Below are 26431 nucleotides of genomic sequence, written 5' to 3'. Positions count from 1 at the left end.
GGACGGCACACGCGTCCTCGAGGGGCAAGAAGCCGCGAGGCGGCGGCGGCGGCGGCGGCGGCGGCGAGGGCGCGCGCACGGTGTCGCTGCTGGCTCGGTTCCCCTCCCCTCCCCCCCGCCGCCCTCGCTCTCCCCCGGGCGGCCGGAGACGGCGGCGGCGTCTGCGGGAAGCCGTGTGTCTCCGCAGTGACGTGGGCGGGCCGAGGGCTCGGTGACGTCAGAGGGCTGTGTGTAGCGATGTGTGTGGGGTTCGGAGCGGCGCCGGCACAGCCGAGGGGAGCGAGCGAGCGGCGGCGGCGGCGGCGGCGGCGGGCACAGGTGCGGCCCCGGCTCGCGGGGGTGACGCGGCGGGAGGCAAGGGGCGCGCGGCCCCTGGGGTGCCCGACGGCGGCGTCGGAGGTTAGTGGGGAGTTAACAAAGCTCCTCGGGCTTCCTCGGGCTTGGAGGCCGGAGTCGGGGGTCCGGATGCGCGGGTCCCGGGTGGGGTCGGGGCCATGGGGTGGCGCGGGGCGGGTGTCCCACGGCAGATAATGCTTCGCCCATCCCGGACGGTGGACGCGGGCAGGGGCAGGGCGCTGCACTTGACCAGAGCCGTCGGGACCCCGGAGACCCGGACGCCGGTCACCGCCCCCCTCCCCCCGCCGCCCGTCTGCGCTCCGCAGGGATGCCCCGGGCTGGATCGGGTCGGCCGGCGCCCGGCGGCGCGGGGATCCCGGCTCCGCGCCCCACCCGCGCGCTGACCCCTCTGCCTCTGGCCCTGGGCAGGCGAGGGGAGGCGCAGACTTAGGGGTGCTGGGGTAACACCCGAGAACTTCCCGGGGAGAGGGTGCGCGGGGGATTTCCACAGTCCTCCTCGCGGCCCCCTCAGTGGGGCGATGTTGGGAGGGCACTGGGGTGTTCCGAGACCGCAGGTGGGGGTTGGGGGACTCCTCTTCCTCCACTTCCCACTGCCACCTTGCATACCCCAAGGCGGGACTGTTTCCTTGCCCTCCACTCTCCGCCTCCCCCTGGAGTATGAAATGGGTGAGTGGCTTTGTGTGGGCCGAGGATTTCACGGTTTGGGGGCTCCCCCATTCTAGGTCATGCCTTCTGCCCTCTTCCTTGGCCTGCGTTGGCTGAGGTGTTCCTGTGGTGGGCGAAAGTCAGTACGTTGGCTAGTGGCCTTGGCCCTTAACCCTTTTTGTCTGTTTTAAGGTAAATTTCTCGGAGTTTGGGAGGCATACGTTTCTATTTATTGAATTTCTTTTGGATTTTCTCTGTAGAAGGAAGTGGAAGAAGAATCTTTTCTTTTTCCCTTTTCCTCCATTTGCATTCTTTGTGAGGTCTGTCTGCCTTGTGGTTTTTGTCCCGGATTAGTCTTGTTCAAGGATGGAGATTCCCAGGAGTGGAGTCTATAGCTTTTGGCTTCCATTAAGCAAATTCTCTAACCTTTTAAAGGGAAGCTTAATTTTTGCCTACAGTCATTCCGGAAAAATAGCATACTCTGACTAGAGGAATTATACACTTAAGATTGTAATTTAGTTACATATGGTAGATATGTTAACTAGTATCTCTTTTTTTTTGGAAGAAACTGGTGTTTTTTTTAATTAAGAGATGAAGTAATAGATTGTTTTAGTTAAAAAGCCATAACTGAGAAAGCCTGTAGTACTGAATTTTGGGTGAGATGTTCTGCTTGAGGTTCTTCCTGTTCCGAGTTGGAATAGTCCTCACCCTTTTGAGGGATATTATTGTTCCCTTTACCCATTTCAAATTGCTTTCGTATTTAAATGAAGATTCTTCTAGTTAACTGTTAGATTTAAAGAAATCACTCAAGTGTCACCTTTGGTGAAGTGAACTCAGTTTAAGATTAAGAAACTAGTTTCAAACTGACCCTTTGGCCTCTGGAGCAAATTCAAATGTAACTCTCCCCCCAACCCCTCTTCTCTTCCAGATTAATTAAAAGAAGAATTAACAGTAATCCTTGAAGATAACTGGACAATTTTTCTTTAGATTTCATTTTTAATTGTAGACGTTCAAGTAGAGTCAGAGGCTCTTCTTGCTGGTGTGAAGATTTATACAAGTCTTCAGTTTGTCCACACAGACCAACAGATCATCATTTTTGGAGAAGATACCCCCCCCCCCCACCTTTGGTGTCCTTGGTGCCAAAAATTAAATTTGAGTGCATTATTTTGACACAAGTAATTGCATAGACTTTTTGCGTGTTGTGCTTAAAACCAAACCAAACCATTGCGTTGAACCTGGACGTCTTGAATTGAGAGAATTGGTAACTTTATTTTAATACATATATCTGAAGAATTAGAAATAAAGGCTTCCTTGGAGGTGTGCCTTTTAAAATTATTTTCTTTATTATTAAACATAAAGTAAGAAATTTTATAGTACCTGCAGTGAAATTACACTACAGTATAAGCAGAACCAAAACAAAGTTGCAAAATCTATTGAGTAGTTTAGGGCAATCTCTCTGGAAACTTAAATTTTCTGTGAGAGTAAGTTACCATAAGTATTGGTATACATTGCTTTTCTCTCTTCAGATAAGCAACTAAATAACAATGCAAATCTCAGACTTCCTTATTTAAACCAGTAGTTTTTTTAGCAATGGAAAACCTACAAACAAATTTTCCCTTGGTTCAGGGCTCAAATAAAAAACTGAATGGAATGGGAGATGATGGCAGCCCTCCAGTGAAAAAAATGATGACGGACATTCATGCAAATGGAAAAATGATGATAAACAAGATGCCAACAGTAAAGAAGGAACACTTGGATGACTATGAAGCGCCAATGGAAACTGATGAAGAGCATGTCAAGCGAACCTGTGCCTCTGTGCCTGAACCTTTACATTTAAATCCCAGTTTGAAACACACTTTGGCACAGTTCCATTTAAGTAGTCAGAGTTCTCTGGGTGGACCAGCCGCATTTTCTGCTCGGTATTCCCAAGAAAGCATGTCACCTACTGTATTTCTGCCTCTTCCATCTCCTCAGGTTCTTCCTGGTCCACTGCTCATCCCTTCTGATAGCTCCACAGAACTCACCCAGACTGTGTTGGAAGGGGAGTCTATTTCCTGTTTTCAGGTTGGAGGAGAAAAGAGACTCTGTTTGCCCCAAGTCTTAAATTCTGTTCTCCGAGAATTTTCACTCCAGCAAATAAATACAGTGTGTGATGAATTGTACATCTATTGTTCAAGGTGTACATCAGACCAGCTTCATATCTTAAAGGTCCTGGGAATACTTCCATTCAATGCCCCATCCTGTGGGCTGATCACATTAACTGATGCACAAAGACTATGTAATGCTTTATTGCGGCCACGCACTTTCCCTCAAAACGGTAGTATACTTCCTGCTAAAAACTCATTGGCCCAGTTAAAGGAAACTGGCAGTGCCTTTGAAGTGGAACATGAATGCTTGGGCAAATGTCAGGGTTTATTTGCACCCCAGTTTTATGTTCAGCCTGATTCTCCATGTATTCAGTGTCTGGAGTGCTGTGGAATGTTTGCACCCCAGACATTTGTGATGCATTCTCACAGATCACCCGACAAAAGGACTTGCCACTGGGGCTTTGAATCAGCCAAATGGCATTGCTATCTTCATGTGAACCAAAAATACTTAGGGACACCTGAAGAAAAGAAACTGAAGATAATTTTAGAAGAAATGAAGGAGAAGTTTAGCATGAGAAATGGGAAGAGAACTCAGTCCAAGGCAAGTTTTATTTTATTTTTTAATAGTAATTTTGAATAATGGTTATGGTTTACCTTGAAATCAAGTCTGTTAGAATGCAACTTAAGCTGTGTGTTAAGAATCTTGCTGCTCATGCAACAACAAAAATATTGATATATGTAATATGTTTGTGTTATACATTTTAGGGTATAAAATGCTTTCCTGTGTGTGTTTGATCTTCTAAATACCCTACTGAGAGAAGTGGGATTATTCCCATTTTACAGATAAAGAGAATGAGGCTCAGAGAGATCAAGTGGCTTTCCCAAGATTATATAGCCAGGGAGTGGAGGATTTGGGACTTCCTTCTCAAGCCATGTCCTTTTTCTTTTTCACACATCCTGCTTTTTGATGACTAAATCTGTTGTTTTCCTAGGACTCAAGACAATTTACACTTTAGTGCTATCTCCATTTGCAAATGGTATAGTAGCTAGCCAAAACAGTTCTGGTGGTGGGTTCCAAACAGCGTTTTTCAAAGGTACGTTTAGGATTTCTGACATTGTTTCTGTAATTGGATATTCAGACTTGATCAGTATTGGAAACAAATGGAAAAGACAGATTTATCTGAAGAATTTATGATTCTAGTCACCAAGAATTTTTAAAGAATAAAATAATTTAAAAAATTATGACAGGTAGAATAAAGAAAAGATTACTTTAGAGTAAATAAATATTAATATCAGCAGAGAGATTTTAAACTTACTTGCCCACTGCATTATCTAATAGGCTTAAACTCAAAACTTCATTTTAAGAGTTTGAATGCCTAGCTAATAGACAAAGTTTAGGCTATTAAATACTCAGTTTGTTGATCTGGTTTTTAAATATTTTCCCACTAGAGTAAGATCAGTAGCTAACACTAAGTGTTTAAAATGTGGCAAGCACTGTTCTTGAGCAGTTTCACACATGATTTTATTTGATTGGTACCACAGAAAGTTGGCCGCGTTTCATCTGAAGAATCTAATTTTTTCTCTATTAGCTTTTATTTCTTGACATAATCTCGCCCTTTCTACTTCGCAGAAGAAATGAATGAAGTGTATTAAATGACTGAAGGCTATTTATAGCAAGATAAGAGCTTGGGCAAGAACCTAAGTTTTGGTGTTCTGTGCTGTAATAGGGTGCCTTTCATGTTTTGAGGGAAATTTAGTTACAGTGTCATTTTAAGACAGTGATTTGCTTCTGAAGCTTAATGGCGGTAATTTCAGATGTGAATTCAGAGTAGTTTGCTACTTGCTGATTCCCAAGGGTCTGTACTTTTTCGAAATTCTTTTCCTGTGGCTACTAGGTAAGTTTATATTGTTCAGGCGCAGTTATTAACTGATTTTAAAGCAGGATTGACTTCAAGCCAGTTCTCACATTGCTGGACTTAACAGCTGGCCTGGTCTGATGCTGAAGGTTGTGCTTAGAATTACCTATATTCTCAAAATGTGAAATGCCCATTTTGATATTTTTAATATCTTGCCCCAACCTGATGAGGAGCTGTACTCTTGCATGTCCACAGGTGGCCACATTATTTGCCAGATAATCTTGGTCCAGTCTTGATTGCTCTGACATAAACATTTTGGAGATAAATTACTTTGCCTATTATTCCTGCTCTATTTGTGAGAAAAAATATCTGAGAACCATGATAAAGGTTAAAAAAAAAAGGTGATGAATTTACTTAACTGAAACTGAATGTGCTAGGGTTTGGTTAAAATTGAAACCATTCTTCATCTGTATGTAGTCCTTTATTGTCTCAGAATTTATTAATTTCTACTCAGTTTTTTGGGGAAGGTGTGAGGTTTTTTCCCATCTTTTTACTATGTTATTTTTTACAGTGTTTGCTACGATGTTTCTGGTGTACTTTTGGTATTTTTTTTTCCAATTTTATTTGAATTTTAAGCAATTTAAGGAAATTTAAGAAAATTACCAGTAATCAAACCGTTAAGAAAGATTTTTTGGGGGGGGTTCACATGTAGTACATACTTGTGTGATTGTTTCACTGTGCTTGCCACTTCACATTTTGAAAATTATTCCTCAAAATTTCTTTTTTGACAATCTGTGAACAAGGTTTCTCAGATGAGAAACCAGTCCCAGATGGGTCATATGCTCCTAGTGGTGTATCTAGTAGGAGGTAGAATCAGGAGTTGAATGGAGGTCTTCTGACTTGAAGCCTAGTAATTATCACTACTTTTGCTGAAAGCAAACTCAGTAGAAGAAACTGAAGTTTGAGAAACAACTTTTCTTATCAACTTACCTTACTGTAATGGTTCTTAGACTCTATTCACTTGGGTGTAGACTAGTGTCTTTTACTGGGAAGGGGGCAAGGAGAGAGTCCTAGACTGAGGAACATTTTACCTTCTGTGAGTCACTGAGTTGATTGCCAAACAAACCAAACAGATCCAGAGGAACTCACTTTAAAAAGTAAAAGCAGGCACTTAAAAAAAAAATTAAAGAATATACTAAATATATTAATCTCTAATCTAAAGGACCTGATGTTTAGTGTGAACATGAATGTAATTTGATATGTTTAAGGTAGTTAGAATATTTTTTTCAAATTAAAAAAACCCTCAAACTCAGTAGGCAGTTGTTTGAAATACAGGAACTGTTAAATTATTTCTAAGGATGGAAATTATATTAGTAATGATCATCAACTATTTGCTTAGCTAAAAACTATATTTACTTTGCATAGTTAGGAGCTATATTTAGATGGGGAAATAAGTGGTATAAGGTCAGTGCTCTAAGTGAAGAACTGACTGTGTTTTGTAGACACCAGAGGTATAGTATTTTGAACTTTTTCTTACTCAGGTCACCACAGGTCTTGATTTTAGATCTGCCTAGGTTTTTTTGTAAAATGTTGTTATTAAACTGTCTCTTCAGATCTTTTGAGTGTTTCATGTTTTTTATTAGAAAAATGACTGTATGTTACAGTGCACAAATATATACAAGAATATTATATTCTTGATTTTTTTCCCCAAATCTTCAGTGGGTATTATATATTTGATCTAATTCTGATTTTGTTGAATCTTACATTTCTATCTATGGAAAAAAGGTTACTAAGCAAACTGATCATTTGTAAATAAAATTTGAAGGTTGATGTTTACTTAAGATTATTTTCAAGCACATTAGAAAAGCACATTTGTAGTCAATTGATAAGATCAGTGTAGGTGATTCTTTACTGTTAACACCATGTGGCTGACAATCTCCACTAGATAAAGATGGCTTATGCCCTTATTTTTTTTAGAAGTTAAAATTTAGATGTCTAACATTTAGACTTGACTGCTCTTAGGTAAGTAAAATAACAGTTTTTACTCTGCTTAGGGAAAAAACCCTATGGGTTATCTGTGATGCAAATAGATGATCTAAGATATCAACTTAAAAATTTTCCTCTTAAAGCCTATTAAACATTTCACTTTTTTTAGTTTTGCATTTTCCTTACAGTTCATCATTTCTGCAGAGGTCATTTGAATAAAGATAAAAGTACAAAAAATTCTCCCCTCTTGTAAGCTGTTTCTTGTAAGTGTATTTCTTAGTGCAAATTTAAATGAGTTAAGGAATTAAAAAAAAAAGATGGTTTTAACCCTTGGTAAACATAGTAATTTGCAAATAAACTGTTGAGTAAGACAACAGATCAAATGAGAGAATGGATGTAAAAGAATTTTGTAAGTTAAGAGTCTAGAAATATAGGCTAGTACTTCAAACTATGATTGAAATATTTACTAATATGTTTTTGGGGATTTTTCCTCTCCCCAAACATTTTCTTGGTTTATCTAGAATTATCTGAAAATATTTCTAAGGTAAGTGAGGTAACTAAGTGTTGGGCTCAGATGTACCTTTTAGTTGTTTGTACACAACAGTTATACTAGTTGGATGTTTTGTTTACTTACTAAAATGAAGTATGCAAGAAGAAAGTATGCAGAACAGGTTTGTTATAAAATATATTGAAGAAGGACATTTCAGTGAAATCTTCAGAATGACTTTGGAAATAGTGCCCTCTCATGGTTTAGGAAATAGGGAGCCTTTAATCATTTTTACCATTAAAAAATGGTAAAACATTTAAAAATGTTAACATTTTGAAAAAGGCTTATGATAAAAAACTTAGAAATGTATCCTTTTGATGTTAGAAATGGGAAAAAAATTAAGAAACTTAAAGGAAGAAAAGAAAAAGGATGGACTTGAATCAACGTGCAGCCAGCTAGTAGTGTTCTCACAGCCCTGCGTACTTATAATTTATGCCACTAGGAGAACAAGGAAGAACTCAAGAATTGGGTTAATTTGAATCCCTTTAGAATTCTCGAAGTAGAAAGTGTGGAACCAGAACTCAATTTGTTCAGGTAAAGAGGTAGAACTAGTTTGGGAATAGTGTGTTAGTAATGGCTTGAACCTGATTTTGTCCACACATAGCATTTTGTTCTGTTGAGGTTTCATGTACGTTATATATATACATTAAAATAATGTAAGGATTTTGTTAGACTACAAAACGCATTAAGAATATAATTAATTAAGCCATTCTCTTTTGTAAAGGTGTGGTTTGCTTCCATCCCTCAATAAAGTATTACCGCCATGTTAGGCAGAAAGAGGAATGAAAAGGAAAGATACAAAATTAGTTTAAAACTCATTTTAATTTCCAGACTTAGAGATGGGTGACAGAAACACGTATGTAAAGACTAGGTGGAGGCTCCCTAGGGCGGGAAATCCTCTTCTAGTTTCTGAATGTAGAACGTGGTAGATGCTTAATAAAGGTTTGTATGAAAGTGAATGAAAACCCTTAGTAGCCCTAGAAAGCTACCAGTGATTTTCAAGGAGAAAAACAGGGTTAGTTTTAAACTGAAGTAGCATTTTATTTTCATTTTTGGTAATGAATTTATTTTGAGATGTCAAATAACCTTAAAAGTCTATGTTTTGTTTATCTTATAGGGACAAGGAATACAAAAGTTAAAAAAAAAAAAGACTTTAATTAAAGACCACTTTTATTCCATTTTGAGAAAGTTTTTTGATGTGATTAAGAAAGCAATACAGGCCCATTATAGTAAATCCTTAAAAAGTACAAAGAAAACAACAGAGTTTTCTTGTAATTTCACCATGGAGTGATAACCACCATTGGAATTTATTCCTTTACATATGTGATACTTTGTAAATCTGTGCAAAAAGCATCTGTAGAGCACTCATGTTATTAATTTAAGATTAATTGTTGAAATAATACTTTGGGGCAAATTTTAGCACAGCGCACTTAGAATAGTGTCAGATTACAAATTTAGAGCAATAGACCAGTTGCAGTGTGTCACCCATGCAGCCTTTCTCATCTAGGCATCTATGAGAGGAGAATTAAGCCTTACAGAAGGGGTGGTATATAGTACCGTTCTAAATGCTTTGGAGAGAAGTTAATTCATTGCATACAATGGAAGCTTTGGAGCAGTTGGGCTTAATTCTCTTGAGAAGCCCAGCTGAGAAGGAGGAAGGGGGCATTAAAGAAGTCAATTTAGTGGGTCACCAGCATTTAAAAAATATATGAAATAGAGTAAAATGAAAAATGCAGTTCATTTCATATAGTAAAATTAATTTACCTTTTGATACTGTCAGTTTACATTAGTTGAAGGCCAGAAACTGAGATAAATTTTTTTAAAGTGTATATTACTGAAATGGACTAGAAAAGCAAAACCCTAGACTTACATAGAGTAAAACTTTTGACAACAAATATTTTAATGAAAAGATATATATGACATGGAAATTTCCGAGTAATTGCAATATAAAATAGACTGGACACTATAGAACTCCAGTATAAAAAAAAAATTATAAAGCCCCAGGAATTAACAGGATTTTTGTCAGTTTGTTCCTTTTCCTTCAAGTTTTAAAGGGAGTAAGTGATACCATGCTACTGCCTTTACATGGCCTTGTTTCCATGAAGGATTTAAAATGATAGTTGCACATTGTAGGAACATGGGCCTTTGCTTTTCCTGTGAGCATTTTTAATCACTTTTAACCCCAAAACTGGCTTTGTGAGGTAGGTGGTATGATCTTGCAGCGTGGAGGAGCAGCAGACATTGTTATGACTCCTGCAGATCCATCTTTGGTAAGTTAGTGGAGGTGCTTGGATCATATTGTTCCAGTTTTGCATTAGGTTGATTAATTCTAATAATTACAATGAAGCCAGGCACTAAAACTAAGCCTTAAAATCTCTTAAGTAGCTATTTGCTACCTTGCAACACTATTCCTGTTTCAGTATTTGAAACACTCATTCACAACACGTTGAAAGTATTGAGGAAAGCTGATCCTATTCTAAGAGATTCAGTTTCTTTCAGTAGGAGTCGCTGGCAGCTGTCTGGTAGGGCATCTTTTGTGTCCTTCTGAAATCATTTATGGACCACTTGAGTGTCTTAGTATTACACACAGTAAAAGGAGCCTGGGAAGTATATTTGCTTTATACCCAAGGAGTTGTTGCCTAACTATGTGTTCGTTCATGTATTTAGTGAGGTTAACGATTTATGTTTGGCTCATACAAAGTAATGTGTATTTGATATGCATTATATTTTATTTTTTGTGTAATCACACCATTATAGAAGGATAGACTGAAATTTACCAATCTACTAGTGCTTTGTATGCTTACTGGTATATAAATATCAAAATGTAAAAATCATTGTTTTTCTAAATTTTGTTTTTAAAAATAATTTCCCACATATTTTAAAAAAATTTAATTATTTTTTTTGGAGGGGGAAGGGTTTGAAATCCCATTCATACTTTAAGGCATTGTCTGGATTTCTTTAGTTAGTCAATGTTTGTCATTAAGATTTAATTAAAGATCATAATACTAATCTGATATCATAATTACAAACTGGAATACCACTTAAAAGCCAAGGTTGTTATTGTTTTTTAACACCTTTATTGTGGTATGAGTCCTGTACAGTAAACTATAAATGTTTCAGATGTACAATTTGGTGAATTTTGAAAGATGTGTACCATGAAACCACCACCACGATTAAGATAGTTAATAACATTTCCATCACTCCCTAAAAGGTGCAATTTTCGAATTCCCAATTTATCCCTTCCCACCCCCTTTACCCGCTGGTAACCATAGTTTGTTTTCTATGTCTGAATCTGTTTCTGTTTTGTAGATAAGTTCATTTGTGTCCTTTTTTTAGATTCCACATATAAGCAATATCATGTGGCATTTTTTTTTCTTTCTTACTTCACTTAGAATGACAATCTTCAGGTCCATCCATGTTGCTGCAAAAATTTTATTTTTTATGAAAAGCCAAGTTTATTATTGAAGATAAGTCTGGAAATTTTAGAGGGTTTTGATTTTTGTGTTATTTTTATTTTTGGTTTTGGTTTTTTTAAGTGCAAATTGGAAAGTTTGTATATGAGTAGTGCTGAGTGGGTGGAATTGCTTTTATAACTAGAAAGTGGTAATAAAATTGCTGATTGGTCTTTTTTATAAATGAAATCAAGTTCTCTAAATTATTTGTCATTGTGAGACTAATAAGCATTGTACCAAAATACAATTAGGAAATCTGATTATTAAAGGGTTCTGTATACATAACATAGTAAGTTGAAATTTAGAGAAATTTGAATAAAACATCTTCTAATTTCTACTTATTTAAAATTTACTCTTCTACTATACAATTTGGGATTGTTTAAATTTTGCTTTCATAGACATTATTTGTTGTTTTGAGGTTTTGGAATGAAATCATATGTCTGAAGTTTTTCTTATGTGTTTCAGATGAGGATGTCATCTGTTCATTTTGTGGTAGATAATGGTGGGGACGTTGGACAATAGGAGTATTTTAAAATGTTAAGACTCTAACTTAAGTTACTAAGTGATCTGCCTCTCTTCTTTGCCAAGTAATGTAGTGTATTCTATTTTAACGTTTAAATACATAAAGAGAATAAATTAGTCTTTTATTGAAAGGTAAGATAAAAGGCAGTAGATGCTTGTATCTTGGTGTCTAATTTTTATTCCTGATCAGTAGTAGCATTACTGCTGTGCCATTTAATTATATTGTTATGTTTTTGAAGATCTAATTTGTATGTTGCCACAAATGCAGAGTAGATGAGAAAATCTGGCATGCCTGTGAATATTCTGTTGTATAATATATGCTTTTCTTAATTGTTTTTAACATGCAGTTAGGATAATTTGTTATAAATGTGTTTATGGTTTACCACAGCATATTAAGTAAAATTAACTCCCAGCATTTTATCATGGTTAGTGTTGTGCATTTCCCCATCATTTATGTCATTTACTTTGTAGATCTGATCTCTAAAAATACATCCCAGAGACTGTTGGGATTCTTTGGCACTTCATAGTACTTCATGGAACAGAAGGGTATTAAATGTGAAAGAGACTATCTTGCGACTTTTGTGGTAGCACAGTAACCTTAAAAGAGGCCACCCTAGAAATTAATGAGCTACACTGTCAGTCAGAATTCATTCAGCAAATATTTATTGAGTTCCTACTACATGCCAGGCATAGTGCTAGGTAGTGAAAATACAAAAGTAATTAAGACAGCCCTTGACCTCAAGCTGCTGTTCAGACAGAGTCCAGATAGCCAATTGTCGGGGATTTTGTATAGGGAATTCAGACATTAGCTAGAGGACTGCACCAAGTGGTCTTTAAGGAGGGTTTCTTTAGAACTCCTCCTCTGACTGCCTTAGTGGGTGTGTGCAAGAATAGGAAACGAAATAAAGGACAGAAACTAGAAAGGGATGGATGTTTAAAAATGAACAAATGTGCTAGCAATTATTTAAGGCGGCATTTGAAGTTTAGAGACATCATAGAAACAAAGATACACTGAGTTTGGATCATGAATAAAAGTAAAACAAATCAAGCTGTAGAGTTTTGAAATGAACTTGATAAAAATTGAATCAGATTTCAAGTCAAGATCTTTGGCTGAAGAAGTTTAGAATTTGTTATTCTGAAGTTTGAGATTCCAGATATTCATAGTAGGAAGAACTTTTAAATATATAAATCAATTTTAGCAATTTTAATTTTAAAAATTTGGAACCAGTTTATTTCTTGGGCAGCACATCCAGAATTATTTCAGATATAAAACTGATTTAAAGTGGAACTTTCTTTATTTTCTAAATAATGAGTTTAAAAATACCTTCGAAAAAAGAAAATTCTCATTTAATTTAAGCCGATCTTACATTTTATTGATTTATTAGAGTGAGCTTACCCATGCTCATTTGCACCTTTTGTCCCCGTGTTGGTGTGAAAAATGTTATGCCTAAGTGAGTTTTCTAGATAATGAAACTACTCTTCAGCACTGTTTTTAAAACTAAAGCTTTAAAACCTTTTTTTATGAATTCTAAAATGTCTTAAATAGTTTTCAGTCTTTCTAAGTATATGCGTATGGTATATATATGTATGTGGTATACTACTTATGTGGTATAAGTAAATATAAAATACAGTCTATAAATATAGATTGTAATTTAACTGTGTCATATTGACCCAAGACTTCTGAAACATTAATTACTCTGTTGTGATAAGTATAGGGAAAAATTGAGATGTATTAAATTTTTGCCCTGGCCTATGATAAAACCCTTAGATTGTCTTGCTTTTTGGATCAGTTTTTGTGTTAATGTCTTGTAATTCTCTTCTCTCCTTAGGCTGTCAGCTGGCACCTGGCATCTATCATTTAGTATTTCTGTTGCCAGCAGTCGGTTCCATTTCTGATTTATGGTAGAACTAAGCTATAGGCTGACAAACAATGTAAACAAGTGATTGCTTTATTTTATAAAAAAGCAGTTGATTTTGCCCCAGATTCTGAACTTCTTTAGAATACTTGATCAGGATTGTGAGGTTGTAAAACAAATTCTACTCATACAGTCTAGAGGCCCTCACAGAATACTCAGCTCTCAGATCCTTTCAAAATATTACTCTTTTCCCTATAATTTTGTAGTCTTGTTAGTCTTTCAAATTCCTTGCCCAGTAATTCTTAATAAAAATGTTTATCTCCTACCAATATGTGTTTTGGGGGGAGGGGAGACAAAATACAAAACAAATGAAATGAGGAAGTTAGTTAACACAGGTTATTTATCCTTTTTTTAGTTTCTGAACCTTAGTTTTCTGATCTGTAAAATGGAGATAATTATACCTACTTGAAATATTTGTTAGAATTAAGCAGGATGTATAAAGTTCTTATCATGAACTTTGAGGTAGATGCTCATTAAGTAGTCAGCTGCTTTCTTTTTTTCCTTTATTTACAGGTACAGTTCATCCTTTAGGACTAGAAAGAGCTTTTCTTTTTTTTTTTTTTTAAAACATTTTTTATTGATTTATAATCATTTTACAATGTTGTGTCAAATTCTAGCGTTCAGCACAATTTTTCAGTCATACATGGACATATACACACTCATTGTCACATTTTTTCCTCTGTGATTCCCTGTGCTATACAGTATAATCTTGTTTATCTATTCTACAGTTTTGAAATCCCAGTCTATCTCTTCCCACCCTCCGTCCCCCTGAGAAAGAGCTTTTCATAGTTACGAGGAAATGTAGTATCCTGATAAGCGTTAGCAGACAAGGTGGTTTCAAAGTTTCGCAAAGTATTTATTGCTGTAGAATGTTATTCAGTAGAATATGCTAATAAACACTGTAGGAACGGTGGTATATTCTAGCTGATTGTAGCAATAAGAAGAAGAATCAGGGCTTACAAATGCTGTACATTTGCAGAGTACTATTATTTAAAATGGATTTTTAAAATAGATTCTGTAAGTATGGTATTTGATGAAATCATTTCTGGTGTTCCATGTTAACATTCATGCTGACTCAAGCCCTTCTTGTGACGGGACAGTTCATGTAGCAGTCTCCTTGAGTTTTAAGTGACTAAACATGGTAGTTTAAGGAAAGACTGTCTTATTATTTTTCTAACGAGAATTCTTACTATTTTAATAGGAAGATGATTCTTAAATAGCATAATTCTTTACTCATCAATGTCCTCCAGAGGCAGCCTATGGCTCTATCAGATTGACTCAAAATTAACCATCATATCTTCCTTTAGTAAACTTTTCCCCTTCTGCATTTTTCTACAGATAGATACACCACCAGGAATGGAATTACACTCTTGGTATCCTGTTATAAAGCAGGAAGGTGACCATGTTTCTCAGACACATTCATTTTTACACCCCAGGTGAGTGGGTATTGGCTCATTCATTCATTCATTCGTTCGTTCAACCTCTATACATCAGGTACTATTCTAGGTCCTGGGAATTTATTATATATTTTTAGGCTTTCTTTCTAATCAATGAAATGAATTATAAATTGTGTTGCATATTTGAAATAACCTTTTCTGTGTGTTTCTATGTTTTTCTAAAAAATGGATCATTTCCTTTTTGCCCCAAAGTGAAAAAAATGAAAGTTTTCTTTTAATTTCCTTACTTCCCTTCAAGAGATAAACCAACTCTTCAAGAGTGTGGTGTACAACTTTGATATTTTAAAAAGAAACTTTTTTGAAACTTAGAAGTTTTCATAGTAACAATACCCCTCAAAATAAATTTTCATATTTTCAATAAAAATATACCATGGATTATAAACTTTTAATTTATTGAACCTAAATTTTTAATCTGCTGCTGTACATGTATATTCTCCCCAAGCACAGTGATGATGAATCTCAGTCTTACAGTTCCTTCTAGTCCTGTTGTGTTTGAAGTAAGTCTTTGGGCAGTATTAAGCTTGTCAGTTTTCTTAGCAGAATACTGAGTTTTCATCCTCAGAATTCATGTGATTAGTAGAGAGGAAAAATACAGATGTCCTGTACAAAGAAAATGTGATATAAGAGGAGATTATTTAGAGTTCAGAGAATGAAGTGTTAGGTCAGTTAAATGATTGCGTCTTTTGGCTAAAGGATAAGCAGATTATAGTTAGTAAAATGGTATTTACATGTCTAGCTCAAATTTGTTCCATGAGTCTCTCACATAATTTCCTGAACAATTTTATGTGAGCTGTGAGCAAAATGGGTAGTTACCCTTTGATCTTAGTTTTGCACAACTTATTATTGCTGTTTTATCAAGTAAGTAGGCAATACCACAGTGTTTTCAGAAGATTGCTCTGTGGGGTTTGATCCACGGAGGACTGCCCAGTAGCTGGACAGCATTCAGAATGCTAGTTCTTTCCCTAAGCTATCTAAGAAGGGCCCTGGGAGCTCCTCACTGGGGCTGCGGTGAATCAGGCCATAGCCATGCAGTGTGGGACTGAATCAGCCTCACCATCACAAAGAACAGGACTGCCTTGCTTTGGAGGAGGGTGGACGAGGAAATAGTCCTCCAAAGTAGTATATGGTCTGTTTTCTTTTTGGCATAAACCTTACCTACTCAGGGCTGTTGAATCACTCTGTAAAGATACTTCATGGTTTTCGTTCTCATATGGTTTTGAGGGAAAGAGAAGAGACTGATTTTCTTTTCCAGAGAGTATCTTCTTAGTGCTCAGAAATTACTTTTTGTAAAACAACAAAAATATCCTAATAACTTGTGTTCTTTCTGCCTCAACTACTAACTTTTTCAAGAATTCTTTTCTGTGACCCTTATTTTCTGGGTTGTTATGTTGTCTCTTTTGGTAAAAAAAAAAGTTTAACCGTAGAAATAGATGTAATATATTTTGCTTTTTACCTAAATGTAATATGTATCTTACTTTGCCATTCTTTGTTTTCAGCTACTACTTATACATGTGTGATAAAGTGGTCGCCCCAAATGTGTCGCTTACTTCTGCTGCATCCCAGCCTAAAGAGGTTGCAAAGACAGAGGCAAGCAGATCCATACCAAGACAGTCAGAGAAGCCACACAGTAGTGGGAAACATCAAAAAACAGTGTCGTATCCAGATGTCTCACTGGAGGAACAGGAGAAAATGGATTTAAAAACAAATAGAGAATCATATAGTCACTTAGGTAAGTATTCAGAATTTACCTTTTAAAATCAAATATCTTAATAGACACATTTTTTCAGCACTTTCAAAGAGCATTTCTGTTTAGGAGAATTTTCCAGGTAATTAAAGATTTTGTCTTTAAAAAAATACCATGTTTCAGAACTCTTGAGTGACTCTTTGGAAGCTCAGCTGCTCTACTAGCATGGTGATAGCTGTAGAGGCTAATGAGATAGATACACAGGCTAGATGGCTGCATACTGCAAGTGGCTTCTGTCTGATTATTTTTGATTCTTCCAGCCTTTTCTTTGCTGTCAGATTTCTTCAGAAGGTCCTTATTGTCTTTCCGATTTGCTATGAACTGAGAACCCATTTAACTGATAATATAAGAAGTATATGACAATCTATAAAAATACTGAATCAGTATGTTATACATCTGAAACTAATGTAATATTGTAAATTATCCTTCAATTTAAAAAAGAGAGAAGGGTATGTAAGAGCAGTTAGGTATAGGACTCAGGGAAACTTGGTTATGGAATAAGCAAGGATTGAAAACTCACAGCCATGGGAGCCAGGCTATTCGGCATAAATGCAGAATGCCTGCTGGACATCAAAAAACAAAAACAAAAAACTGTGTATTCACAGTGCCTTTTAAAATACCGTGGACCAAGCAAGACACGTCTGCCCACATGCTGCCTGTGCTACCCTCTGCGTAGCTGCAAAACCTTGCGTATAGCTTGGGCGAGTGTAACAGCTCTTTCAGCTTTCTTGGAACGGCTTTCTCAGAACAGTCATGTACCTGTTTCTGTAGATAATTGAGATTCTTGGGAGTGGGTTTCTGTACTTCAATTTTGAGGTTTTCTAAAACTTAATTTCCCTTAGATTTAAATATGTCAAATAATAATTAGTAATGTACCATTATGCCATGTTTGCATTATATTTGCCAAATTATCTAATTCTAGTGACTTAAAAAAATTGTTGATATAATTCATATACCATAAAACTTACCCTTTTAGAGTGTACAATTCAGTGGTTTTTAGTAAATTCACAGAGGTATGCAATGATCACAACGTTTGGTTTCAGAACATTTCATCACCCACAAAAGAAAACCTGTAATCCAGTAGAAGTTATTCTCCATTCTCCCTTTTCCACTAGCCTCTGTCAACCACTAATACATTTTCTGTTTTTGTGGGTTTGTCTGTTTTGGACATTTCTTGTAAGAGAGATCATACAACATGTGGCCTTTTGTCTAGCTTCTTGCACTAAACATAGTGTTTTCTCAGTCCATGTTTTAGCATGTGTTAGTAATTCTTCCCTTTTTATGGCTTAATAACATTCTAATGTATGGATGGATATACTACATTTTGTTTATCCATTCATCAGTTGATGGACATTTGGATGTACACTTTTCAGCTGTTATGACTAATGCTGTTTTGAAGACTTATGTGCAAGTTTAATGTGGACATAGGTTTTCATTTCTCTTGGGTATGTATTTAGGAGTGGAATTGCTAGATCATATGGTAACTCTATGTTTAATGTCTTAAGGGACTGCCAGACTATTTTCCAAAGCTGTTGCACCATTTTCATTTCTACCAGCAGCTTCTCAGGATTCTAATTTCTGCACATTTTTGCCAACACTTGTTATTGTTTGTCTTTGATTATAGCCATTCTAGTAGTTGTTAAGTGGTATCTCATAGTTTTGATTTGCAATTCTCCAGTGACTAATGATAATGAGTATCTTTTCATGCTTTTATTGAACATTTCAAATCTTTGGAAAAGTGCCTATTGAGATCTTGTGCCTATTTTTAAGTAGGGTTATTTGTCTCTTTACTATTGAGTTATAGGAGTTCTTTATTCATTCTGGGTACTAGACCCTTATCTACATAATATGCCATTCTGTCAATTGCCTTTTCACTTCCTTGTTAGTGTCCTTTGAAGAACAAAAGTTTTAGATTCTGATGGAGTCCAGTTTAGTTTTTCTTTGGTTGCTTACTTTAGGTGTCATGTCTAAGAAACCATTGCCTAGTCCAAGCTTACAAAGATTTACAGTTAAGAGTTTTGGCTCTTACATTTAAGTCTGTGATCCATTTTGAGTTAATTTTTATGTAAGGTATGAACCTCATTCTCTGTATATAGGTACAGTTGTCCCAACACTGTTGAAAAGACTTCTCTTTCCCAATTGAACTGTCTTGGCACCATTGTTGAAAACCAGTTGCCCATAAAAGTATGAGTTTATTTCTGGACTCAATCCTTATGCCAGTACTGCACACAGTTTTGATTTCTGTAGCTTTGTAATGAGCTTTCAAATTGGAGATTGTGAGTCCTCCAACTTTATTGTTCTTTTTCAAGATTGTTTTGGCTATTTTGGCTTCCTTTTATTTCCATATGAGTTTTAGAATCAGCTTGTCTATTTCTGCCATGAAGCCAGTTGGGATTTTGATAGAGATTGCACTAAAAACATAGATCAGTTTGGGGGTGTTTTACCATTTATCATTGTCCCTTTGGGCTGCTATAACAAAAATACCATAGACTGAGTGGCTGACACCACAAACATTTATTTTTCACAGTCTAGAGGCTGGGAAGTCCAAGATCAAGGCACCAACAGATTTGGTCTGGCAAGGACCTGCTACCTGGTTCATAGATGGCTGTCTTTTCACTGTCTTCTGCGTGGTTAAATGGTAGAGCTCTCTGAAATCTCTTTTTAAGGTCATAAATCCCATGATGGGGGCTCTTATGACCCTTGTGACCTAATTACCTCCCAAAGGCCCCACCTCCTAAACCATCACATTGGGGGTTACGATTTCAACATGTGAATTTTGAAAGTCACTGACATTCAGATCATGATAGCATCTTAACAATATTAAGTCTTCCAATCCACAAACATGGGATGCCTTTCCATTTTTTAGTCTTTTATTTCTTTAAATGATGTTTTATAGTTTTCATTGTACATGTTTTATACTCTTTTGTTAAATTCATTCGTAAGTATTTTATTATCTTTTATTTTATTTGTAAGTGGGGTTATCGTCTTAATTTCATTTATGGATTGTTCAAGTTACTTTTTAACAGAGTGATATTAATACTCTTACTTCATTTTTGCCTCTCAAAGATCCATCAGTTTCGAGTAATTCTACAAGTAAAAAGAAACCTGAGTCTACTACCTGCAACTCAACCAGGGACACAAGCAAGGTGGGAGCTGACCATGATGCTGTAGCTTCATCTCCAGTTCTTGTCAAAGATGTCATTTGTGAGGATGATAAGGGAAAAATCATGGAGGAAGTAATGAAAACTTACGTAAAACAACAGGAAAAACTGAACTCAATTTTACAGAAGAAGCAACAACTTCAGATGGTAAAATTGTTATCTAAATAATAGTCCATTGTGAAAAGATACTTCTGCGTATTCTTAAGAAAAGTCATGATAACATGCTGCAAATGTATTTAAGATTATTCAGTTTTACGTTCATCAGAAAGATTAATATACTTTTAAATCTTTAGAGAAAATAATTTTTCTAGATAATTACTTCTATGTAGAATTGATATGACAGTGGAATTTTAGATTTTTTCTGTCCTGTTCTTTCCTGACTTGAAAATTTTAACATGATGGAAGTAAAGTAAAAATTGTATTGTGATTCTTTAAATTACAGGAAGTTGAAATGTTGAGTAGTTCAAAAGCTATGAAGGAGCTCACTGAAGAACAGCAGAATTTACAGAAAGAGCTCGAATCTTTGCAGAATGAACATGCTCATAAAATGGAAGAATTTTATGTTGAACAGAAGGACTTAGAGAAAAAATTGGAGCAGGTAATGAAGCAGAAATGTACCTGTGACTCAAATTTAGAAAAAGATAAAGAGGCTGAATATGCAGCGCAGGTAAGAATTACTCAGTTTGTATAGTGTTGCCCTTTCAGTGTGGAAATTGAAGCTGTTACTTTACTCATTAAAGAAATTACTTTTTTTCAAGCTTGTTTCATTAGACTAGATTTCAAAATAGAGAATTCCATTAAATACAACTTAATGCTGTATCATCTAAGATGATTTTTTGACCTTGATTGCTTTATTACTTTAAACTTTTATGGGTTTCTGTAATTGAGTTGTCTAAATCTCTAGCTGTCTGAATATCAAATGTTATATGATTTTAATGTAGTATATGTGCTTTCAAATCAATGAATTAACAACCATGAACTGTTGCCCACTGTGTTCACAAGCCCTGGAGCAAAAATGAACTCACAACTTGGGGAAGATGAACAAATAACTCAGTGTGAGCAGGCTGTGATGAGAGGGGTACTGAAGTGTTACGGCATCGTGAACGTGCTCTAGGTTCAGTTCTCTTGACCCTTTGTTTTTCCCTCATTTTAAGGTTATGTCAAAGTCAGATTAATAGTATTAGATGTTCAGGAGATTGCAGTATATATAAAACAGCTCATTTTGTAAAAAGTAATTTGAAAGTAGATCTTTGCCATGATGTGAGGAGTAAATGGAAAAACAAAACTAAGTGAAAACTGACACACTCTTTTAAATCACACAGCTGGCAGAACTGAGACAGAGATTGGACCATGCAGAGGCTGATAGGCAAGAACTCCAGGATGAACTCAGACAGGAACGGGAGGCAAGACAGAAATTAGAGATGATGATAAAAGAACTAAAGCTGCAAATTTTGAAATCATCAAAGACTGTTAAAGAATAAAAATCTTTAAAGAGATTCATCTGTGTATTCCCAACAGGGTTTATTTTTGTTTGTTTGCTTGGTCATTGAATTCTGAACAATTTATCTGCATGAAATAACTAGGCATTCTATCCATTTGTAGGTCAGAGAAAGTGAAGAGATTATATATTGGTACATCAATTTTTACATTTTCCAAATGAATGAAAGTGTATGTTTCTTTGAACTTTTTTTCAACTAGCTTAGTAACAGTACTATATGATTTCAACTATAATATTATCTGCCTATATTTCTAATGCAAATTTAGCAGTTGCATACTTTTTAAAAGCTGCATTGTGTGGTGGAAAATAGTTGTGGTCAGTTTTGTTATCCATATTTCAGACTCAATTTTAGATACAATGGCGGCTTCATATTTCATTTATAGAGCCACTCAAGGAGTTGAATCTCCATGTTTTTTATTAATACAGTCTCCTGTCTAAGTTGATGTAGTAATCTCATTATTATAATCAAAATTTGCTTTTGTTAATATTGTGGAATGAATTTCCACTGATTGTCTTCTATTTAATGTCTCCTGAGAGACATTTTGTCCATAGAGGGTTATAGCACACCCCATGGGGAAGGATTATATGCTTTCTTACACACTGCTGCTAAACACAAGAAGCAGTTATAATTAGCTTTTTTTGTTTAAATGGGGTTATATTTAGAAAAAAATTTTTATGCAGCAACTTCAGGAGAGGGAATAAAATGTAATAATTTTTGAGCTTCTGTTTATGTTGTTAATAGTGGTGTGAGAATATTAATGTACTTGAGAAAAACTGATAACATTGATGTGTATCAGTTTCTATACAATCCATAATCCTCCTGTACAGTTTTTATATGTAGTTATGGGTCTTACTACAATTTATATAATGGATTTGTTTTCCTTAATGGATTTGTTTTCCTTTAAATTGTAAAATATTAAACACCTTGAAGATTATTTTGGACTTTTGTATGTTTAAATGTCAAGTCTTACCAAAATTTGCACGAATGGACCATTTTCAGTTACTATTTAATATCAAAATCAGGAATATACAGTCAGCTGGTAGTGTTTAGTTATTGCTACTAAAAGATTTTTAGATAATTTTTAGAAGACAAAGGAATTCCATAGTTTGGGGGAGGGGCAACTTCTGCACTTTTTTTTTTTTTTTTTTTTTGCACAGAAAGCCTGTCATTCTTTTAATAGCAAATTTCATATTACTTAAATCTTGGCTTAACAGGTACTAGGTAAAATTCTTAGTATGTATTTTTTAAAAGACTTTTCCAGAATCTGCCATTAATTGACATTATTATCCCATGAATTTCATGTTTATATTCTTGTGTAAGGTATTGTATGAAATAACTTGAGACCTAAATTTGTTTTTAAAATAATTCAGCTAGGATTAAGATTATTTACTATTCCCACCATAGGTGATGGATACTCTAATGATATAGAACTTCAAAAATAAAGATGTTATCATTTAACCAGTTATTTTCATATTTTGCTTAATGGTACTTAATATATCCTAAAAGAATTTTTATACTTCTCGAAGTATAGTTTCTTCACTAGAGTGTGGTCTAAGTGTTTATTTTCTATTTTCCATTCAAATTTTACTATATTAACCCTGCAGTTTACTTTGTTGATTATTGGAACCTACTCAAGGAGGAACACATGTCTAAAATGACATATAGGAACAAATATTAAAAGTGACATGCCCTCCTATTACCTCTTATTTATCTTTATCTGGAGAAAGAAAAATCACAAAGACATTTTATGACATAGTTTCATTTTAGTTGTAAATTAGCTGTGTCATAGCTAAGCTTTTTGGGAGACAAAACTCAAGGCCCTGTAATTTCATTTATTTTTCTGATTCACTCAAAATCTACTTATGTTACTTAGTTTAAATAATTAGCTTACTTAGGTTTTAACTCAAAACTTCTAAAATAAATTGCCTAATCTTTGAAATATGTTATTTGAAAATTCTAAGCAGTGCTTAATTACCTTTAAATTTCATAAACTCTTAGTTTAAAATTGAGTAAAGAACTGCTTTTTCTGGTCCTTCACATAAGGGAAACTTGCCACGTGAAATTGTATAGTCTTTATTTTCCAGAAGCTACATCGATGTGCCATAGGTTTCTGTCTAACTTCTTTGAAAATAGTTTTTTTTAGTCAATTGTAAATATTATGCCTATTCTAGTTAAAAGTCATTTTAAGTTAAACTTGTACCACATAGCTTGAAACTATTGAGACTTTGTAATACTTTACAAGTGGCCTCTGCTTAAAATACCCGTATAAACTTACTCTTATTCTTGGCATGCTCATTTTGTGTGTTGATTGCTAGCCTGAAGTTTGTTTTGGTGTTAGTTGTTTTGGTGTTAGTTTTTGTGTGCCAATTCATCAGGAAAGCAGATTTTCCCTCAGACTTTATAATGTTATTCTTTGTAGGAAAAATACAAAAATATTTACTTTAAAAACCTGTGTTAAAGGAATGGCCTATCAAGAGTGCTAGAGCATCTTTAAAAAGAAGAAAAGATAGAATATTAGTTTACTGGGTGACAAGTGATGTTTAATTTGGGTGACGACAGTTTCTATACTCTAAACTTCATGAGAAGAAGGTACCAAATCTATAGAAACATAAAACCTGCTGTCATTGAGAAAGCTCTAAACCACCCTGATATCACAAATACAACTTAGGACACTATCAAAGGATTTGACCAACAATATAATTTTGGCTTGTGCTTTAGTTTTGTAAAGCATATTCTTTTGCTTTTGAATTTCTGTGTCCAGAAGAGTTGGGATGTTTTATGCTTCTTGAACTAATTTTATAACATATTTAATATATTACCAATTGAGATATAAAATCATGTGTACATATTGAATTAAAAATCAGTTACTAAATAATAGACTGAGTACAATGATACTTGCAGGTTATCCATATATTTTAGAAGTCATGACAGAATAGCCAATTTATTTGCACATCTATGGCTTCTGTTTGAAGGAAAGTAAAATGATAAGGCAACTCGAGTAACAGAAAACATGTTTTATTTCCCTGAAAGTAATAGGAAAGCTGGTGCTGAAGGTTTTTGATCAGTTTCTAAAATTTTGTTGTCCATGACTTATGTTTTGATTGCTTAGGGAAGAATCCTCGTTTTTATTTGCTCTTATACATTTAATCTGCGTGACAGGACATTAAAAATTAATATAATGGAAAGTTGTGCTCATACTGTACATCTATTTCTGTGCTTGAAACTACTTATTTTTATTGAAACTGTCAGCAATAAGGGACACATTACTGCTGTATTATAAATTGTGGGATTGAATAATTTAAACAGCTTAAATTTATTTCTATTATTGGAAGAAATTCATATGGGTAGTCTATATTGCATCTTGTTTAAAAGGACAGTTTTTTTTTTTCTTTTGTAAAATCTTCCCATTTTCAATGGTTTCTAAATTACATAATGCAATTTGGAGCTTGTTTCTTTAGTGATAGACTTAAATGTCTTATATAGTGCTACTGTTTTTGAATTAAAATGAACAAATGTAAAAATTGAAATTTAAAAATTAAGCCCAGAAAACAAAATAGTGTATTAAGTTGGTTGAATGTAAAGAAATTTACAAAGTTTTTTCTTCAATATAGATACCTCACTTGAAAATAAAGCACAGCATACTTAAAGTAGTTCTAGTGAAAAAAAAAAATCCTACTAAAAGAATTGCTAAATCTTGAACAACTTTTGGGGAATTATAGTTTGGAAGAAATAAAATATATTTGCTTTTAACCATCCTATTAGAAGTATTTATTTATCCTGATAATTTTAAGCCAACACAGTAGTCTTAAATTATTTCTGAATTTCTAATCTGTGAACGCGGTAAATGAAAGATCTGTTGTGCAACTATTGACACAAATTGTTGACTACATTGACCATAATTCAATTTAAAATTTTGCCAATGATGTACAGTTTTATGGTTAAAATTGCTGTGGTTGGTTGCATTACATGACACACAAAACTGTCCTCTACCTCACGTGAAATAAATATTTTATATGGTTTTACTATAAAACAAGACTCATCTATCTGGTCAGTTAGTTTACAAATTTTGAATTATATTTATTGAAACATGACATACTGTGCTCTTAGCTTATACCTCAATTGTATTTTGCGCTGTTTTCCATTTTCATGCCTTGTAAATAACTTGTATAGATTGTGGATTAAATTCCAAATAAAAACTTTTAATGCCAATGGAATTGATTCAAGCCATCTTGGTATCCTGTGTGAGCTCAACTTTCGTATTTCTTAAGATTGACATTTTCTCCTTTTGTTCCTTTAAAGTCTAACACAGCAAGTGACTAACTTGAGAAACTTTAGTAAATTGTAAAATGTGAAATTTTAGGTGATGAATATACTGGCATTTTGTGATTATTCTTTATCATGATACTTGGACTCTTGCTTTAACATCTTTTCCTCACCCCCATCTCTGGTGTTAGTTATCGATTACTGCATTAAAAAATTCCAAAATTTAGGAGCTTAAAACAACAGGTACCTCATAGTATCTGAGGATCAGAAATCCAGAGTCAGGGTAGTTGAACGCGATGGCTCAGGAGCTCTTAGGTGGGTTCATTTAAGGTGTTACCTGGGGCTGAAATCATATGACTGACAGCTGTAGGATCTGCTTCCCAGCTTACTCACAGGGCTATTGACAGGTGCTCAGCCCATCACTGTATGCACCTGTCCTTGGATCTCTTTACAACTTAGTGGATGGCTTCAAATGAATGATCCAAAGAAGAGTGATGCCACAATTTATTTAATGACCTAGACTCTTTTAAGTCATATACTGTTACTTTTTCCTTATCCTGTTTGTAAGAAGTAAGTCCCTGAGTCCAGCCCATGCTCAATTGGCGATTTTTGAATATAAGGAGGCAAGGATCACTGGGGGCTATCTTAGAATTTAGTTGCCATATCCTCTAAATTTTCTTTTTGTTTGTGGCAAAATATACATAACATAAAATTTACTATTTTAACCATTTTAAAATGTATAAGTCAGGGGCATAAAGTACATTACACAATGTTGTGTAACTGTCACCACTATATCAAGAACTTTTTCACTATCCCAAACAGAAACTCTATTAAACATAACTCCCTATTCCCTCTCCCTCTAGCCCTTGATATCCTCTATTTTACTTTCTCTATGAATTTGCCTATTCTAGGTACCTCACATAAGTGGAATAAAAATAT

At 35.2% G+C, this 26431-nt stretch overlaps 1 protein-coding gene across 4 annotated transcripts; it reads left to right on the top strand.

The window, feature by feature from the left end:
• SKIL (SKI like proto-oncogene) lies at positions 1 to 25438 on the top strand. Of its 4 annotated transcripts, XM_074367936.1 has the most exons (8): positions 1 to 399; positions 1931 to 2263; positions 2629 to 3690; positions 14707 to 14804; positions 16322 to 16554; positions 19636 to 19877; positions 20173 to 20397; positions 21053 to 25438. In XM_074367936.1, exons 3-8 carry the CDS (start codon positions 2653 to 2655, stop codon positions 21209 to 21211), a joined length of 1995 nt encoding a protein of 664 aa, XP_074224037.1. In that variant the 5' UTR covers positions 1 to 399; positions 1931 to 2263; positions 2629 to 2652; the 3' UTR covers positions 21212 to 25438. The 4 variants fall into 4 exon arrangements, with proteins under 4 accessions (XP_074224037.1, XP_074224032.1, XP_074224046.1 ...); XM_074367931.1 differs by having other exon boundaries at positions 1 to 318; positions 1931 to 3690; XM_074367945.1 differs by having other exon boundaries at positions 1931 to 3690; positions 20173 to 20328.
• The last annotated feature ends 993 nt before the right edge of the window (positions 25439 to 26431 follow it).

Source organism: Camelus bactrianus, chromosome 1 (genome assembly GCF_048773025.1).
Source record: "Camelus bactrianus isolate YW-2024 breed Bactrian camel chromosome 1, ASM4877302v1, whole genome shotgun sequence".
Lineage (NCBI taxonomy): Eukaryota > Metazoa > Chordata > Mammalia > Artiodactyla > Camelidae > Camelus > Camelus bactrianus.
The sequence above is the reverse complement of the archived record's forward strand: the minus strand, read 5'-3'. Positions and strand labels throughout refer to the sequence as shown.

Coding starts and splice junctions, on each gene's coding strand:
- SKIL (XM_074367931.1), top strand. CDS start 2,593: ATGGAAAACCTACAAACAAATTTTCCCTTGGTTCAGGGCTCAAATAAA. Junction 14,805..16,321: donor CATTCATTTTTACACCCCAG/GTGAGTGGGTAT, acceptor CTTTGTTTTCAG/CTACTACTTATACATGTGTG. Junction 16,555..19,635: donor AGAATCATATAGTCACTTAG/GTAAGTATTCAG, acceptor TGCCTCTCAAAG/ATCCATCAGTTTCGAGTAAT.